At 36.5% G+C, this 20,048-nt stretch overlaps 1 protein-coding gene across 3 annotated transcripts in view; it reads right to left on the bottom strand.

Moving 5' to 3' along the window:
- The window catches only part of TRAPPC8 (trafficking protein particle complex 8), a 132,152-nt gene that overhangs the window by 31,097 nt on the left and 81,007 nt on the right, over positions 1 to 20,048 (bottom strand). For all 3 annotated transcript variants that reach the window (XM_036757723.1, XM_036757715.1, XM_036757729.1), the window contains 2 exons: positions 12,939 to 13,375; positions 6,798 to 6,945 (listed from right to left, as the gene is read on the bottom strand). In XM_036757723.1, the coding sequence (XP_036613618.1) occupies positions 6,798 to 6,945; positions 12,939 to 13,375 (585 nt within the window). The remainder of the gene's footprint in view (positions 1 to 6,797; positions 6,946 to 12,938; positions 13,376 to 20,048) is intronic.

Below are 20,048 nucleotides of genomic sequence, written 5' to 3' on the forward strand. Positions count from 1 at the left end.
TGAATATTGAAAACTAAAAATAAATTTTTTAAATCCTAAAAAAAAAAATAGACTAAGACCCATTTCCTAACTGATAAAGGTCAAAGAAATAAATAGGCTGTTTTCTTAGGAAGCAATCCAAGTTATCAATAGCCATATGAAAAAAAAATGCTTTGAATCACAAATAGAGAAATGCACATTAAAACAACTATGAAGTTCCACCTCCCACCTGTCATACAGGCAAAGTTCATCAAAAGAAAAATGACAAACAGTGGAAGCCCTCCATAACTTGACTCCTTCCTACCTTTCCAGTGTTCTTATAACTTATACTCCCCCACCTCATCCTCCCTTCATGTATTCTGTGAGCCTCCTTGATGTTCCTTGAAGAGGTCACTCCATCTCCTGACTTCAGGCATTTTCAGTGGCTGTCTCCAATCCCTGGAATTTTCTCTCTCCTTACTACCATTTCCTAGTTTCTTTCAAATCCCAGGTAAAAGCCCACCTTTTTCAAGAAGTCTTTCCTAGTCTCCCTTAATGCCATTGCCTTTCCTGTATATATGTTGTTTGCATGTTTGCTTTCCATTAAAGTGAGGGCGGGATTTTTTTTTTTGGCATTTCTTTGTATCCTTCCTATGGCATCTGGTACATGGTAGGCACTTAATAAATGCTTGTTGAATGACCCACAGTTTTAAAGGACTCATGATGAAATATGCTATCCACCTTCAGATAGACAGCTGATGGGCTGAATGAAAAATAAAAGTATATTTCTCTTCTTTTCTCTCCACATGGCTAATAGGAGAATTTGTTTGGCATAACTATGTATTTATAATGGGTTTTGTTTTCCTTGCCTTCTGGAGTGGTACGGGGCAAGGTGGCAGGCAGTAATTTGGAATTGAATATAAAGTAAAATTGAAAAAAAAATGCTTGTTGACTGACTAATCATTTTGCCTGCAGCGTCGCTCTAGTAGAAGAAACTCTGCTTGTAATATCCCCTCTATCCCTAAAAAAAGCCTTCAAAAAGCAAGAGACACTGACTCAGGCTAGACAGATAATCAAAGAATGTAGGAAACTGAGGCAAGGGACTAAAATGTAGGACTTCACCGAGCTTAAAGGACAGGTGACTAGCATCCAACTAAGGCCAATACTGTCTTCCCAGAAGTCACCTGGGGAAGGGACAAAGGCCAGTAACAGTAAACTTACATTCAAAACGGAATGGAATCAGAAAGTAAATATAAGGGAAATTAAAGGAAAAAAGAATGAAATCACTAAAACCTTGGGAATATGGAAACTGTTCAAACTCATGAGCGCAAGCTGCTAAATTAATAGGGAAGATATTAAAATTAAAATGGTAAATAAGTATCAAGACTTCATAAAGATTGGAAATGTCTTTAAAAATTTTAAGACACATGGAAGTGAAGGAACTGCTAATGAAACACAGTTTTATGGATTCCCAAGAAAGCATGGAACTATTGCAGGATGTTTCAGAACGGCTAATGTTAGAGACAGAACAATTCTAAGAATTTAGAATAGAACAAATGGTAAAATTTATGGCTTGTAAAAGAGAATTAGCAAAATATGAAAATTTAAATCTAAGATGGTGAGTTTTTCTACAGAAATCAAATAGAGAACAACTTGAGTATACAAATATAGTAAAGGACAATCTGGAAGAAGAGAAGAAGCAAAAAGCAACAATGCTGAAGCCATAATGGTAAAAGAACAATTTCTGTACAGGTAGAACAAGTTGATCTTGAAGACTGATTGTGTAGAAGCAAATTACAGATCATAGACATCCCAGAAGAATATGACAAATTAAAACCTCTGAGTGCTACAATGCAAGGAATAATACCAAAAAGCTACCTAGAACTTCTGAATACAGAAAATACACTACTAAAAAAACAATCCACACATCAGCTCTAGCAAAAAAAAAAAAAAAATCAATGTTTCAAATCCCAAGACAGTGCTTAAATTATGCTATTCCAATAAAAAACAATAAATTTTGCAAGACAGCAGGAGAAAAGCCTTCAAGTATAAAGGAAATTTCAAATAATACAGGACTATTCTTCTTACTAAAACCAAAGGAAAAAAAAGGAGTAATATATCCACAAAGGCAAAGGAAATGAAGATACACTTCTAAATTACATACCCTGTGCCATACCCTAGCCTGGTCATACAGATCTGGGGTTGGCACACTACAGTCTGAGGCCTGCTGCCTTCTTCTTTTTGGCATGGCCAAGAGCTAAGAATAGTTTTTTACATTTTTAAATATAAAAAACTTTACTAAAAAATGTCAAATTGTTCTCAGCTCACTGGCCATACAAAAAGAGGCAGCAGCTGGGTTTGGTCCATGGACTCCAGTATGCTAACCCTTAATACAGATTATGGAGGTAGAATAAGTTATATATCATGCTGTGATCAAGGGTGAGCCCCTCTGTGGTGGATACTGTAGAGGTCACTATTTGTCATATGAAAATATTAAAATACTCCTATGTCAGCTATAACAAAAAAGATATTCAATGCCAAGAGCCAAGATGAGCAAGCATCAAGAATAACCTCAGAAGCAAATAGTAGCTGTGTGCTCTGACCAGAGCAGAGTCTCCATACCAGTTTTCTTCCTACTCTGAAGCCTACAAAAGGAATAACCAAGGCCAACGGTCAAAGAAAAGCCTACAGTACAACTTGCATGTCCCTAGCCTGAGCCATTCCAGAGATCCTGACATAACCCAATATTCCCAAGAAAGAACCCACATGCTCTACCCAGATACTCTCTTGATAAGTTTGCAGTCTGGCCCTAATACTAAGTTCAAAGCTAGGAAGTAAGGTGGAGAGACAAGCAAACAAAGTTATTTTGGTAACAACAAGCTGTGGGGGAAGTAGACAAAAATCATCATTCCAGACAAAGCCCAGAGTCATCCTTCAGCAAGTTTCCAAAGGTTGGCAGCTTCTTTTGAGCCTCCTTCTCCTCCTTTGTCTTAATACCCTTACCACCTATTATTGTACCATGAACCACCTTGATATATTTGTATGACACACAGACCTTCCTCTCCTTAGAAACAGTCCTACCTCAAGACACACTAGTTCCATCTTGCTATAAATGACCCCTACTGAACTGTAGTACCAGCTGCAGCAGTGTCTTCTTTTCACCTCGCATAGGTTCAAAAAGACTTTGCTGCTGTAGGTGGAGGTTTCCAGAGTCCTGGGAACGTTTTCCTCACTGTCTGGCCCAACTGGCAGATTCCTTGGATTTAGAGAAACAAGTTTTACTGAGAGGATAACTCCCTTATCTATCTCCTTTTACTAATAATATGAATTTTTCTTCAACTAGTACACAATTCTTTTTTGTGTTATCACCTGTGTTTTATGAATAGCTATCTCTCTTTTCTTTGTTTCAAACAATATTATTTTGAATGTTTAGCTTATGAATGCTGCCCCCAAAATTTGTATATAAGGAACTTCTCAAATTAGACTCATTGTAGATGCCATCCACCTTGCTATCAACCAACCTGAATAAAAAGTCTACTTGCTCCACTCTTAACGAACTCTTTACTGACACCATCTGACTCCAACCCCAAGAACCCAAATTAGTGAGCAGTAATCCTTGAGTGTCCCCAAAATTCCATGACAAAACAAATCTAGAAGTGAAAAACTCCAAAAACATCTACCTGCAAAGGCTCAAAGCAACTCTTTGAGCATAAGTTCAACTAGAATTATTTGAAGAAACAATAAAAAAAATTATTTAAAGCTGCTTTTTAAAAATAAAATTAAATGAGAGCACTAGAAGAAAAAATTATAAAAGAAGTCAGAGAGTTATGTTAGAAAGAACTGGAAAGGGAGTGAAGTTTGGTGCAAAAGGTTCTTTCTAAACCTTGCCCAAGGAACAAATTCCTTGAAAATTAAAATGAACCAAATAGAAGCTAATGACATGAGTTTATGAAAAAACAAGAAATATTAAAACAAACTCAAAAGACTAAAAGAAGAAAATGTAAGGGGAAATTAATACAAAATAGGAAAAGGGGGAGGCAGTAAAGGAAGGGAATAAGCATTTAGTAAGCACTTATTATGTGCCAGGCACTGAGCTAAGAAATTTACAAATATTATCTCATTTGACACCCACAATAACTTTTTGAGGTAAATGTTATTATTATCATCCCCATTTTGCAGTAGAAGGAACTGAGGCAGATAGAGGTTAAGTGACTTGTCTAGGGTCTCAAAGCTAATATCTGCAGCCACATTTGAATTGAGGTCTCCCTGACTCTACTCCAGTACATATGTCACATAGCAGTCTCTTAGCAAAAATTACTATTACTACTACATCAGCAGCAGCAGCAGCATCGTCATGACAACTTACATTTATATAGGGCTTACTATGTGCCAGGGGCTGTGCTAAGAGCTTTACAATTATTATTTCATTTGATCCTGATAACAACCTTAAGAGGTAGGTGTGCTATTATTATGCCCATTTTACAGATGAGGAAACTGAGGTAAACAAAAGTTAAGTGACTTGCCTAGGGTCACAAATCTACTAAGAGTTGGAAGCCGAATTTGAACTTAGGTCTCCTTGAGGCCTAGTGCCCTATCCACTGCACCAACTCAAAAACAGATTAAAGAGAGTTAATTTAAGAATCACTGGACTACCTGAAAACCACAACCAAATAAAAAAAAACCTCAATATCACAATTTAAGAAATCACAAAAGAAAAAATGACCAGATCTCTTGGAATTAAAGAACAATGTGGAAAACAGAAAGAATCCACCAATAATCTCCTGAAAGAAACCCCAAAAGGAAAACTACCAGGAATATTATAGCCAAAAGCCAGAGCTTCTAGGTAAAAGAAAAAAAATACTACAAGCAGCCAGAAAGAAAGAATTCAAATACTGAGGAGCCACAGTCAGGATCATATACAATTTAGCAGCCATAACTATAAAGGAATGAGAGCTTGAAAAATGAAATTCCAGAAGGCAAAAGACACAGACTTACAACCAAGAATAATTTACTCAGCAAAACTGAATGTAATCCTACATGGAGGAAAAATGAAATAGAAGACTTCCCAAAATTTCTGACAAAAAGAACAGAGGTAGGTAGAAATTGTGAAGCACAAAGGAGTCAAGAGAAACATAAAAAGATAGCCACGAATGAAGGATCATAAGGGTAAACAAGAGTAAACTCCTTGCATTCTATTGATATATATGCCCTGCTGAGAATCCTATCACCATCAGGAGCCATAGAAGGAAGTCTAAACAAAGGTTCTGGGAGTGGTTCTGTTATGCTTTGGTGATCTTAAAGAAACAGAAAGGGAGGGGAGGAGGAATTAACTAGGAGAAAAAAAGGATGGAAAGATGAGGAAAATCCTGGAAATCAAGGTGTCCAAGTTTATACTAACAAGAAAGAATGAGGGGAACAAGTGACACTGGAACCTCCATCTTATCTGAACTGGTCAAAAGAGAGAAGGAATACACACGTGCAGATGCTCGAGTGCTCACACACAGAGTTAGGTACAGAAATACATTTTGCTCAACAAGGAACTAGGAAGCGGAAGGGGGTTTAAGAGCAAGGATTAATCCTAAGCAAAGCAAACTCTGAGGCTGTACAAAAATATTTACAGTAGTTCTTTTAATAGTGGCAAAGAACTGGAAATTGATGGAGTGTCTACCAACTGGGGAATGTTGGAACAGTTATAGTATATGAATGTGAGAGAATACTATTGTACTGTAGGAAATGAAGAAAGGCATGGTTTTGGAGAGAGGCCTGAAAGGACTCGTGTGAACTGATGTAGAGTCTTAGGAACTCTGATCAACATAATGACCAAACACAGTTCCAGACAATAAACAGGTTACCCACTTTCTAACAGAAAAGTGACAGACTCAGTACAAATCAAGATATATTTTGTCTGGACACAGCCAAGGTGGGAATTTGTTTTGCCTGACTCTACATGTTTTCAACAGGGATTTCGTTTTTCTTTCTTTCTCAACTGGTGAGGATTGGGAAGGGAGAGAGGGCTAATTTTTGTTGATTAAAAAAATAAAGATAGTTCATGTTTTAGAATCTTTAAAAAAATTAGCGCGAGTCTCAAAACATCCTACAAAGCCGAGTACTCAAGTGTTACAGCCAGTTACATTACAAAGGAATGCTTAAACTAAGAATAAATCTTTTAAAAATCCTATGTCTTTTTAATGAGATCACAATGTGCCTACAGAGAATTTTCTCTATATTAACGGGCTGAAGTATCAAGAAATCCTCAAGTGCTCTAAAAATGGAAAGTGAAACTATTACAAATCTAATAAGACTACATTCTCAGAACTCATGAAGGTCTGTTGAAAGGAATAATATTGCAACACTGAGAGTGACTGAAAACCTATGAGAATTCTATAAATTTGGCTTTATTAACTTCCCCTTAATGACCAAATTATAATATATTCTTTATGTCACGTTTTCCTTTTCAAGATTTACTGATGCTTCTTTTTGTTTAGATTAACAGTTTCTATGACACATTAACCTATCATATTTATCCAAAGAAATAAGAAGGAATGTTCAAGGTTGAATTTATGTAGCTAAATGAGGCATTAACATTTAATTAACATTAAGAAGCTAAGAGAGCTTTGAGGTTCAGACCTGGGTGTAAACCCAGAAGTCAGAAAGTGACTGATTCCTATATCCTATATTCCACTGAATAGTTAATATAATGAGTTACTATATAATTATTTCTACAATTATACCAGTAGATTACAAAATCTACAAAAGAAAAAAATCTACTCAACTGAAATTTCAGTTAAGTGCGTAGTTAAAATAAAAAACTAATTTTACAAGAGAAAACTAAAACTTACAGTATTGATATTTTCCACATCCACAAAGACAAGCATATTGCCTCCTCTGCCTTCTTCACCTTCAAGAGTATTACTTCTGCAGACTGTAGCTCGTACATTCAAAGATCGGCTAGTACAAATAACTGCTGTATGTCTTAATACCCTGTGACTGAAGAAAAATAAATGTAAACTCTAAAGCATGGGAACACATAAACTGATGCAAAGTGAAGTAAGCAGAAGCCAGAAAAAAAAATATGCAATGACTACAACAATGTAAATGGAGAGAATAAAAAAACTGAAATCGAATGCTATGTAATTATAATGAACAGGCTTGCGCCCAGAATTCAGAGAAGTCACCTCCCTCCACTAGAAAATTATAGATGTGAAATATTACATATACTGTGAGATGTGGTTAATGTGTTAAGTTTTTTCATTGTTCTTTTGTTCTTTGTTACAAAGGATTGCTTTCTAGGCATGGAAGAAGGAGGGATATCTTTGGAAATTAATCATATATAAAAACAAAAGATTAATAAATTTCAGAAATGAAAACTATGAAGTTGTAATACTGGTTATTATCAGGTACCACACATTTGACAATAATCAAAATTAGAATTATCACAAAGAAAAATTTTTCTAATACTTCGGCTTGACACTCAAAATTAATAGTCTTTATTCAATTATTTCATATTTAGACTAGTGAGGTTTGCCACTCCTAGAAACAAAAAATATTCTGTTGGTTCAATTCAATTTGAAAGGCCTAATATTGTTCCAGTCACTATAAGCTATTGATCTCAAAGTATTTCATATGAGCAGGAAAATCAAAAGCAGAAGCCTTTCAGGATAACAGCCATCATGTACCACCGAAGTTCAGGACTTCATCAGCTCCTGACTAGATTAATGGTACAGTTTCCTAACTGATGCCTCAAGATTTACCCCAACTCCAGTCCATTCTAAACCCTGCTGAGAAAGTGATTTTCCTTATACACAAAACTAATAATCACTTTCTTAATCAACATCAGTAGTTCCCTAGTGTCTTTAGGTTCAAATATGAAATATAAAATCAAATACAATGAAAACTTTCTGTCTAGTTTTTAAACTTTAAAGACTTAATTGAAAAAAATCAAATTTCTCTCTCCTTAACCCTCAGTGACCTCATTCATTCCCAAAGTTTCAGTTATTATCAACCCCAAGAATGACTCCCAAATCTCATTACCACCACTACCCCGCCCCAGTTCTGAATATACTACTACCTACTAAAAATGCTCATAAGGATTTACCAATACTTCTAAATGGACATGTCATACTGGACTCATCCTCCTTTTTTCTCCCCTTTTTAAAAGAGTACCTTCTCCTGATTTTTCTATTTTTGTTGGTGTTATCCATCCCTACCACCCCATCTCAGTCATTCTGACTTAAAACTTCAGGTGTTTTACTGGCTATTCCTTTTCCATATCACCCACATCTAGTTACAAGTTCTATGGCTTGTTCCTTCAGAGTCTCTCAAATTGGTTCCTTTGTTTTTTTCCCCACAGTCAATATCCACTAACTAAGCACCTAACGTGAGCCAGGCACCACCTGGAAGATACAAAGAAAGGTGAAAGACAGTCACCACTTTCAAGGAGGTCAAAATCTAATGGAGAAGACAACATGCAAACAACTATGTACAAACAAGATGTATACAAAATAAATTGAAGATAACAGATAGAGAGAAGGCACTAGATTACTGGGAAGCAGAAAAGGCTTCATGCAGAAGGTGGGATTTTAGCAGAGAACTGAAAGAAGCAAGGAAATAGAGATGAGGAAGGAGCCCAGGAGGACAGTGAATATGCCCCAAATTGGTAGATGAAGTGTCCTGCTCAAGGAACAGCAAGGCCAGTGTTACCTTATCACAACAAAGTACTAGGGAGTGGGGGTGGGGTAGGGAGGGTGAAGTGGAAGGTGGTATAAAGTATAGGAAGACTGGAGGTGGGGGACGGGGGCAGGTTATTAAGATCTTGAATGCCCAAAGTTTGGACCCTTATTAATAGAAGCAGCTAGGTGGCATTGTGGAGTCAGAAAGAAGTAAGTTAGAACCCTGCCTCAGACGCTGTTTGACCCTGTCATGTCGCTTGACTGTTTCCTCATCAATAAACTGAGGAAACTATTTCCTCATTTATAAAATAGAAATAATGGCACCTTCCTTCGAGTGATACACACACACACACACACACACACACACAGATATATATTTTGCACACTTTAAAGTAGTACAAGTGCTAGCTATTATTACCTAGCACCTGGTATATTATGATTATGTGCTAACATTCTAACTAGTCTCTTAGTCACCTATTTTTCTCACTTCTGATCAATTCGGACCTCAGTACCTCAAGATTCATTTTCCTACAGCACTGCTTTTGATCATGCCACTTCTCTGCTAAAAAAAAAAATCTCTAAAGGCCATCAAATGCTTAATGAAAAAAGTCCAAATCTAATAGCCTGGCTTGAAGGTTGTCTGTTATCTTGACTTCAGGCAGGCCATAGGCCTCATTCCATCCCTCTCTCCTTAAGCATTACACTACAACCATTGGTCCCTGAGTATGCCATGGGCTTTCCCTGATTTTTCTTCTCTAAGCTTCTGCACATGCTGTTGCCTCCACTTGCAATGCCTTTTTCCCTATACCCATTCCTACATATTGAAAGTCTGCTTGATTAACTAGGCAGTTAGTTTTGCTTAAATTCTTTTTCTTTGTTACAAGGGAAGGCTCACTGAATAGGGTATAGGTTTAATGTATATATTTTTTAAATTTAGCTTAAAGGTTCAGTTTAAGGTATGTATCCAATCTAGAAATGACTATGATAATAAAACAAAAGACATCAATGAAACTTTAAAAAGAGAGACACAGAAACCCTACTCAGTCTTAAGAGTCCAGATTAAATATCACCTCCAGGAAGCCTTTCCTTGTCATATCATCCTCTCTCTCTTTTCTACAGTTCTCTGCTCCTACTATTTGTATGGCACTTATATATAAATAAGGCAATATGTGATTTATTACTGTCCTTATAAAATTATGAGCTCCTTGAGGATAGGAAACAAGCCTTAGTCATTCTTGTATCTGCTATAGCAACCAGCACAATGCTTTGTAATATGGAGGTCATATAACCAATAATGGTTGGAATAAACATATCCATAGAGTGTAGAGAGTTCTGGATTTGGAGTCAGACACACCTGAGAACAATTCCTTACTCTGCCCTTTGCTATTTTTGTGAACTTGCACAAGTCAGGTCCCCTTTCTGGGTCCCACATGACCCCTAAGGTCCCTTCCATCCCTATATCTAAGGTCCTATGATCCAGTGACATAAAAAAAAATAATAAAAACAGTATGTAGCAAATGCCAAACGAGTGGTGAAAATAGTGACACTGGAAGTCTTCTTGGCCCAAGTCTTCAATCCATTCCAAAAACTGCCCCCTGGTGTTAGCAACATTCTGTAGTCAGAAGCCAACTTTGAGTCCCACCTCCACTACTATCTGTGTAACTTTGGGAAAATCACTTTGATTTCCTGTCTCACTTTCCTCATCTGAAAAATAAGAGAGCTGAACTTGATGGCCTCTGAGGTCTCCACCAGCTCTAGATATATGACCTACATCTGATGATTTCCTTTCACAACTGGCTCTTTACTTAGTGGCTGAGATGGTTCCTTCCTATACATTTAAAACTTTTTATATCCATTTACTTCCTCACTGTAATCCTTTAGCTTAGTCAACTAGCCTGTACACAGTTGGCACCCACATATACCTGTTCAGGTATATTGTTCTAGTATAATCTATATCTCCCCCCACCTCCCACTCCCATCCTAATCCTTACTCTAAAATGGCCACCACATCAAACTTTAGATTTCTAAGCATGACCTTTGAGACCTGTACACCAATTGTCCCTCTTTTTAACTCTGTATATACAATAAATTATATACCTTTTGCTAGGAGGAAGCCAATTTTTTTATAATTCCCCACATGTAGTCCTCTCCTTTTGAAATTCTTGTCCTATATTTTCTCCTTCATGTAAAACTACTGTCTTCTTTATCCATCACAATTAATTGCTTCTCAAATGAAATTTCTATAAATTCTTCAAGATTCAGATCAAGTGCCACTGGCCACACAGAAGCATTCCTGATCTCCAATTCTCTACCACTCTCTCACCCCTAATTATATCTTGTATATTGTTAGTAGTTATTCTATTTATATTTACGTATATACATGCTATCTCCCTTAAAAGACTGTAATCTCCTTGAGTCTGTAGAAACTATTCTCTGAATCCCCAGCACCTAGTACAGTGCCTGGCATAAAAATGTTTATAAAAATGAATTTGATATGTAGGAATACATATTATTTATATCTTAGTCAGAAAATGTGATTTGTTCCTAAATAATCCTGCAAACAGGTAATTAAATATTCCAGAGCTACAGAGAATTGCCCATCTAGGTTTAAGTAAATCTGCTGACAATCAACAAAGTTATTTTTACTTCTAAATAAGAGTAAGGTAACAATTAGTAATTAACATCACTTCAAGTGTTTTGTTTCTTTGAAGAGGGATGAAGAAATTATAGAAGGAATATTTCTCAGTTTAAATTGATAGGTTAACTACAGCTCTGAATAGTTAACCTTATATATAAGTTCTTTATAAATGAAATCTTGGTTACTAATTAAAATTTCTATTCCCTTTGGTCACTAAACCCTGAAAAACCACTAAGATAGATAGGCTCACTGATATGGTACAGCAGAGAAGAGTGACCTCAGATTCTAAATAGTTTTGTGACCTCTAAGCAAGTTACTTGTGAATTTCCTCCTTGGAAAATGGGGCCACTTAATAGGACTGATTTCACATAGTTATCTAAAGAATTGAGATTATATAAAAGTGCTTTGCAAACTTTGGAGGAATATATGCTTATATTTTAATTTTTAAATTTGCTTATTTCTAACTAACTAAAAAGTCATACACTACTAATGGCCCTTAAATAGAAGTTCTGGTATTTCAAAAGTAGATTGACTTATTTTTTCTTGTTAACATTTAAACTAGTTCACTTCCCAAAGGAGAACTGAGCCAATTTTTTCAAACGGTGACACTCTTGACCAAAACATAATTTTACTAGTAAAACGTAAAAATTACTATCATTTCGGGAATAGATTATTCAAGTAAGATATGTCTTTTAGTTCTCTTCCAAAAGTCCACTTGTGAGTCAGATGTTTATTTCTACTGAAAAATTAGTTCTATGAATCAATGTTATAAACTGTGGTTGTATTTTGAAATAACCCAGAAAAGTCAATTTTTAATTCAGCTTTGTGAATTATCCTGAAATTTGGATCATCACTTCTGCCCCAAATCTGTTATCATTTCATTCATGCTACATACTGCTTGACCTTATTTCCTAAAATGTTTATGATGAGCACTGGTGGAAAGTGTTCACTGAATAAGTCTCCTGTTTGATACTTGTCAGTGTTGACTAAAACCAGGTTTTTTATGGTCTGAAACTGCCCTATAAAATATTTCAAAAGCTCTATTAAAGTAAACATAGAAAGGAAAGTCATTTCCAACTATTTTTGTGAAAAATCATTACCCAAATAGGATTCTGCTGTGCTATATGTTGAATTATGACCAAGATAAGCAATCCTCCCATGTCAGCTAATTAATTAGTTTCATTCTGTCCCATGACATAAATTAAACCGTAATACGAGCCAGCAATTTAGGAAATGTATATACTGGTTACAAAGGGTCCTGTGTGAAAGAGTGAATGGATAGCCATATAATTAAATCCACTAAAGGAAGAAAATAACATCAAAGCACACACCCTCCTTGATGGGTTAGATAGCTTCTTCAAGTATGAACGATATCCAATTACACTGGGTTGACACAGTGGTCACCTGGAAATTTATGGAACCTTTGGCCATATCAGAATCATTGCATTTTGGAGCTGGAAGTGGTCTTAGAGATTAGAGTCCACCTCTGTCAAATCTTGCAGCCAGGCAGTTCAGAGATATTAGGCACAACCTGAGGCATAAACATTATGTATAGTAAAGAAGAGGGGTGATTGTTTTCCTTTTGAAAATGGTAGTATATTAATAGTATGTATATTTTAAAAAACACATTAAAAATGCAACAGTTTGTCTTAGAAAATTTTAAAAATACTCACCAGATGTTAGGCTGCTTTTTAATACTTTCATAATAAAACAAAAAGTTTATTTCGTGAACACCTTCTTCATCTGGGCCACGTAACCACATAGGCAGCTGGACTGAAGCCCCAGGTAGAAGAATAGAGTCAGGAAGGGGCACATGAATCACTTCTGGCTGACTTCCTAAGCCAAAGTCTACCGAGGAAGCTGATGATGTTAGGGCAGTAGCCCCAGAGGTAGAATCTGCCACAACAGTCTTGTAAGCACTACAGTTTTCAGAGGCCGAGGGGCTCAGAGGTGTTAGAACAGCAGTATTACCACCAAAAGTAAAAAACTCTGGACGTTTAGAAACAACCTTCAATCCAGTAAGAGGACACTTGCTGACGTTGACAAATTCAACATATGCTTTTCGGATTTCCCCACAAAGAAGTCCTGTAGGAAAATTTATAAAGAACACCTGCATTGGGGGAGGAAAAAATTATTATTTTGGCTATCAAATACTTCTTGAACTTCTTTCTACAGCTGAGTCTCTCTTTTTAAAACATTAATTTATTTTAAACTTACAATATTGAAACTTAAATATACAATAAGAAAAGAAAAAGAAACATTAAAAACTTAAATACAAAATAAGAAAAAAAAGCACTGCCATATGCACAGCAGAATGTGAGAGAGGATTCAAAATATACAGTAATAAGTTTCCATTTCAAGAAAGCCTATATAACAAATACTACAGATGGTGTTCAGAGCTGTCCATCTTTTCTTTGCTTCTTTGTAAGTTTTCTTTTGTTCTCTGCTGTGTACTTTTTACTTTGTTTTTTCCCCCTTTTCTCCCCTCCCTTGCAAAGGTGGGTACAATTAAATGCAGATACACACACACGCATCTATAATCATACTTGTATACAGACATATCTATTCATAGGCATCTATGTAAGACCATACTATACTTCTTTGTCCTCTGTTTCTCTGAGGGTGGACAACATCTTTCTTTTAAGTCCAAGTCTTTCCATATTTTTCTAAGTCCATCAATTCATTTTCTACACCATAGCAATCTTCCATCCTTTTATTGTTAGCTATTTTAAATAGTCTCAAACAATATTGATTAATATGGCTAATATATAGTGTAGTTTCCTTATTTTTCTTTTTGAGAATCTACTTTTTTAACAAAAACAAGTTTAGCAAGACTTTTATAAGCACTTCATTAATCATAATCAAAATACCCAGTATAAGAAAATTGTTTTTGCAGGTAAATCAATTACAAAGCTATATCTACAATTCAGCAGCACATTTAGGAATATTTTTGGGGTGAATAAATCTCAAGAAAATGATAATTCTGCCTACCCTAACAACAGGTACAGTCAGACAGGCTAGGAAGAAAGGGATAATAAAAGGGAATCCTATAGCACTAGTGCCTAACCCAAATACAAACAACAGCCACTAAACCATATATAAGGATCCCTGTGGGTTGCATATTATCCTAGAAAAACCACACATTTAACATCATCTATGTATTTTTATTTAGCTTCTCTAATATTCCCTACATTCATTTTAATCTAGTTCACACTTCCTCCAGAGTGTGGTAAGCAGTATGCAGTCCATGGCCTATGTGTCTTTTTGGAACTTTATAAATTATAATCAACACCTTGACCTCTGGTCAGTGCAAGCACAAAGTTATACCACTGTATGTAAAAACCAGTGATGCAGTTATTCAGCAATTTCCAATTTCTCATCCTATATAACACCTCAACTAAAAAGAATAAATACTTTAAATATTTATTATTTACACATTGGTAATGAGGATGGTGGGCAAGATGTTTCCTTTGTTTTAGCACAAGGGAGAAAGGAAAAATGTGTGTGTACATATACATACACACACACACACACACACACACACACACACACGTGTGTGTGTATATATACTCACAATATACATACATATATCACACATACATACACACATGTGCATATATTTATATATGTACATGTATGTATGTATGTATATACACATATATAAAAACACAGAATATCATAATGACCTAATAAGGGACTTTCAGAAGGCACTCAACTGTTATAGCAGGGAAAGGTAGAGAACCAGCAAGGAAAACTAGAAGAGGAACAAAGTTAAGGGGAAAAGAAGTTTTGGTAAAATCTCTCTGTAGACACCCCTATCCTTGGATGATTTCTGAAAACTCCAGTGGAATTATTCCTGGAAGTTTTAAAATTCCTTTATGTTTGGGACTGCATTAAGGCCATGTCACTATGAAGAAATATATACTTGTAAGAAAAACCAAGGTAATGCAATAATTTAGTATAATCAAAAGCCATTCTGGGAATTTATAAAGCTTCAGTGTCGTCCCCCTCCCCCGCCCCAACCCAGTGATCCTTCCATTAATCTCATCAAAAAATCAGTAATAAATAAAGTTATCAGGCTCCTTCCAAGAGAGTTGGTCCTCCTCATGAGTCTCCGAGAGGTGAACCTGTCAATCAATCAACATATTTATTAAGAACTTCAATTCAGTAACCTGGGTGTTCTATCAACTGTACCAGCTAAAATGGAGGTGGCTCAAAATTAACTCACAGAAATAAAGACACTTTGGCAAGCACTAAGGAATGGATTGTCAAACAAAAGAGGGAAGGATGAGATTATGGGGTGGCGTGAACAGGTCATTAAGTCACAGAATTTGAGGAGCTAAAAGATACTTCAGTGGTGTGTGTGTGCATGCGTATGTGTGTGTGTGCGCATGCGCACGCGCGCAAGCATTTATTAAGTGCCTACTATGTTCTAGGCATTGTGCTCAGCACTTTACAAATGGTATCTCATTGGATCTTCAAAATGACACTATAAGGTAGGTGCTATTCTTTTTCCAAAGAGTGCTATCCCTCTTACAATTAAGGAAAGTAAGACAGGTTAAGGGACTTGTCCAGAGTCACACAGCTATTAAAAGTCTGAGGCTAAATATGAACCTAGATCTTTTGGTCTCCAGGGCCAATGCTCTATCCACTGTACACCTAGCTGCCTCTATGCCAACCCAAACACATAAGGAATGCCTACTATAATACAATCAGCAAATAGTCACCCAACTTCTACCTGAGTATCTCCAAAGCAGGGAACCTACTACTCCTCAAGATAGCAGATCCACTTCTGGACAGCTCTAATTGTTAGAAAATTTTTCCTGTTATCATGCCTAAGTTGGCCTCTTTACAACTTCTCCCCATTGCTTCTGGTTTAGCCCTCTGTAGCCAAAAGGAACAAATTAAATCCCACTTCCACATGATAGCTCTTCACATACTTGAACACAGGGAAGAATAAACATTTCTGTAATACTTATTAGGTGTGAGGCTCTATACTAAGCATTTTTTACAAATATCTTATTTGATTCTCACAATAACCCTGTGAAGTAGGTACTATTATCATTATTCCCATGTTACAATTGAGGAAACTGAGGATAAGGGAAATCAAGTGACTTACCCAGGCTCACACAATAAGTGTCTGAGGCTGAATATGAACTCGGGATTTCCTGACTCCAGGCCCAGTGCTCTATCCACTGTGCCACCAGCTAGCTGCCTTATAGCCACAGCTTTCATATCCTCTAGTCCTCTCTCTCTTACCCCTTACATTTGCTCATCTCCAAGCTAAACGTGTCCAATTCCTTCAACTGGTCCTCATGTGACATGGACTCAAAGTCCTTTAGCCTGACTGCCCTCCTCTGAATATTCTCCAGTCTATCATAATCCTTCTTAAAGTGTGGCACAAAACTGAAAACAGTACTCTAGATGAGAGTAAAGTACAGCTGCACTATCACAACCACCTCCCTATTTCTGAAAGTTACTCCTCTTAATGTGGCCAAAGATTACATTTTTTTGATTGGCAATATCATACTGCCAACAATAAGCTCCCAAGTCACCCGAGTCCCCACCATCTTTTTCCTAACTGCTGTCTAACAATGTGTCCCACATCAGAACAGTGAGGACGATTTTTTTGGTACCCAACTGTAAGACTTTAAATTTATCCCTAATTAATTTCAACTTATTAGATTCAGCCCAATGTTCTACCCCAGGAGTGGGGAACCTGCAGCCTCGAGGCCATGTGTGGCCCTGCAGGTCCTTGAGTGTGGCTTTTTGACTGAGTCTAAGTTTTACAGAACAAATCCTTTTATTATGGGGATTTATTCTGTGAAGTCTGGATTTAAAGGGCTGCATTTGAGGACCGAGAGGGCCATATGTGACCTCAAGGCCATGGGTTCCTCACCCCCATTCTACCCTGTCAAGATACTTTTGAATCCTGTCATGTAGTATGCCATCTATCTGATACTCCTAATTTTGTGTCTGTCACCTGAAAAACTGGTGAGCATTCCACCTATACTTTTAGCTAGGTAGCTTAATGTTCAAGAAACCAAAAGAACTCAATTACTGGAATAAGGACTCATTATTTGATAAATACTGCTAGGAAAACTGGAAAGCAGTATGGCAGAAATTAGGCTTAAACCGCACTTCATACCTTATTCCAAAATAAGCTCCAAATGGATACATGCATGACCTAGATATAAAAAGTTTCATTATAAATAAATCAGAGGAACAAGGAAGAAATTATCTTTCAGATCTATGAACAGTGGAAGAGTTCATGGGCAAACAAATAATATAAAGGGTCTCGGAAGTCTGAATGGCCAATTTAATTGGATCAAGACTGATTAAATAAAATTTGAAAGTTTTTGCACAAATAAATTCAATATTGCTAACTAGGAAAAAATGTCTACAGCAAGTTTCCCTGATGAAGGTCTGATTTCCAAGATATGTAAGGAACTGATTTAAATGTATAAGAAGAGTCATTTCCCACTTGATAAGTGGTCAAAGCGTTTGAACAGACAGTTCTCAAAGAAACTCAAACTACAGCCATATTAAAAATGCTCTAAATCACTAATTGAGACATGCAAATTAAACTAATTCTGAAATTCCACCTCACACTCATCAAATTGGCAAAGCTGACCAAAAAAAGCCCCCAAATATTGGAAGAGCTAAGGGAAAACAGGCACATTGGTACACTACTGATGTAGGTGCAATTACTCTAAACATTCTGGAAAGCAATTTGGAAGCATAACCCGAAGATTACTAAACAGAGTAAGACCTTTAACCAATGCTAGGCTTACATTCCACAGAGAGTAAATAAAGAAGAAAATGTCCTATACATACAAAAATATTTATAGCAGCTCTTTTTGCAGTGGCAAAAAAAAAAACCCTAGAAACTAAAGGAGTGCCTACTAATTGGGGAATGGCTGAATAAATTGTGGTGTGTGAGTATAATGAAATATTATTATGCTGTAAGAAACAGAGTAAAAAGATGGTTTCAAAGAGACCTGGGATGACTTTTATGAATTGATGTAGTGTGAAGTGAGCAGAACCAGAAGAAAAATTTATACTAGAGAACATCAATATTGTAAAAATGAATGATTCTGAAAGACTTAAGAATTTTGATCAATCATGATTGCAGAGGACTGAAAACAATGCTGCCTACCTCATGAAGGAAAGTTGATAGACTAATAGGCAGAATAAAAAAATGCATTTTTAGACATGGCCAAAGTGAGAATTTATTTTGTCACAACCTGCTTATGATCCAAGGAGTCTGTATTTCTTCTTTCTTTCAATCTTTCTTTTCAGTGAATAGGGAGAGGCAAGAGGGAGGGAAAACACTTGATAAGTGGGGGAAAAGGGACAGAGGAAGCCAGAAAGAATCACAGATGAATGAAACAACTTTGAAAGTCATATACTGAATTTATTTCCCTTTTTTTTATTAAAAAAAAAGCAAACTACGTGATAGAGATCTGCAATTTTATGTACAAGCATCTTTCTCGTTATACTAGGTATATGGAAATGCCCATTTTGTTTGGTATTTGGTAAGTTCAGAACACAAAACAGATAAAATGCTTTAAAAAGTTGTACCACAGAAAGACTGCCTCTTCTACTGGAGAACTGCCAAGTTAACACTGAACGATTAGCTACTTTTTGAGCCCATCTAACCAGTTCTTAAATGACTTACCTGTATTCCTGTCTAATCTATATCTATCTCCAAAAGAGTAGTATGGCTTATTTTACTAAAAGCTTTGCTAAAATCTAGGTAAACTATACCACATCATTTCTCTGTTGTATCAATCTTGTCGAAAAAGGGAATGAAGTTAGTCTGGCAATCTGTGTTCTGGATAAGGTCATCCTGGTTCTTTGTAATCACTGCTTTCCTTTCTCAAGCTGCCAACCATCTTTTTAATGATCAGTTTTAAAATTTGCCTGGATACTGAAGTCAAGCTCATTGGCCTATAGTGGGAAGTATTATCTTCTCTTTTTTGAAAACCAGGACAATATTTGCCATTCTCCAATTTTATGGTACCTCTGTCATTTTCCACGATTTCTCAAATATCACTGCAAGTGGCCCCACAATCATATCTTCTACCAAAGGAAGCAATTCATCTGAGCCAAATGACTTAAATCCATCATGAGCAGCTAAGTGCTTACTTCTATTCCCTCACTCACATTTGTCATCAACTCCCTACTTATTTCTTTTGTGCTGTCATCTCCGGTACAAGATTTTTTCTACATGGAAGAAAAAATAAAGTAACAAGTGAGCAGCTTAGCCTTCTCTCTGTTATCAGTTATCAACCTTAAACAAATTATAGAAATGCTGCTCTTTAAGGACTAACAACTGTGTCATCTTTATTCCTAAATAATTCATTCTGAAATATTCCAGAGGCCTTCCAATAACGTGGTCATGAAACCTTAAATTAGATGGAAAAGGGGTTCTGCATAACAAACTACTTCCTTGATTTGTCCTAACTTAACCTCCTTTCTTTTTCCCTCTTTCACTTTCTCTCTCTCCCCCTCCCTCCTTCCTTTCCTTTCATCCTTCTTCCCTCTTTCCTTCCTTCCAACAGGATGTTTGCCTACCTTGCCCATACTGGAAAGGCAGGAGCCCAACTGTTTTGACCTTTTCCATTTCTGATCTGGGCTGGTTCCCTCCTTAGGCAACCTGGCGGCCCCCTGTTCTCGGAGGGCTCCTCATATTAATATTGCATATAGTGTGAATATCTAATGGGCATTTCTTTCCTGGAGTAGCCCAATAGAGCTAGAAACTCCCAAGTTCAAGAAAT

This window comes from Trichosurus vulpecula, chromosome 1, assembly GCF_011100635.1.
Source record: "Trichosurus vulpecula isolate mTriVul1 chromosome 1, mTriVul1.pri, whole genome shotgun sequence".
In the NCBI taxonomy this organism is placed as follows: Eukaryota; Metazoa; Chordata; class Mammalia; order Diprotodontia; family Phalangeridae; genus Trichosurus; species Trichosurus vulpecula.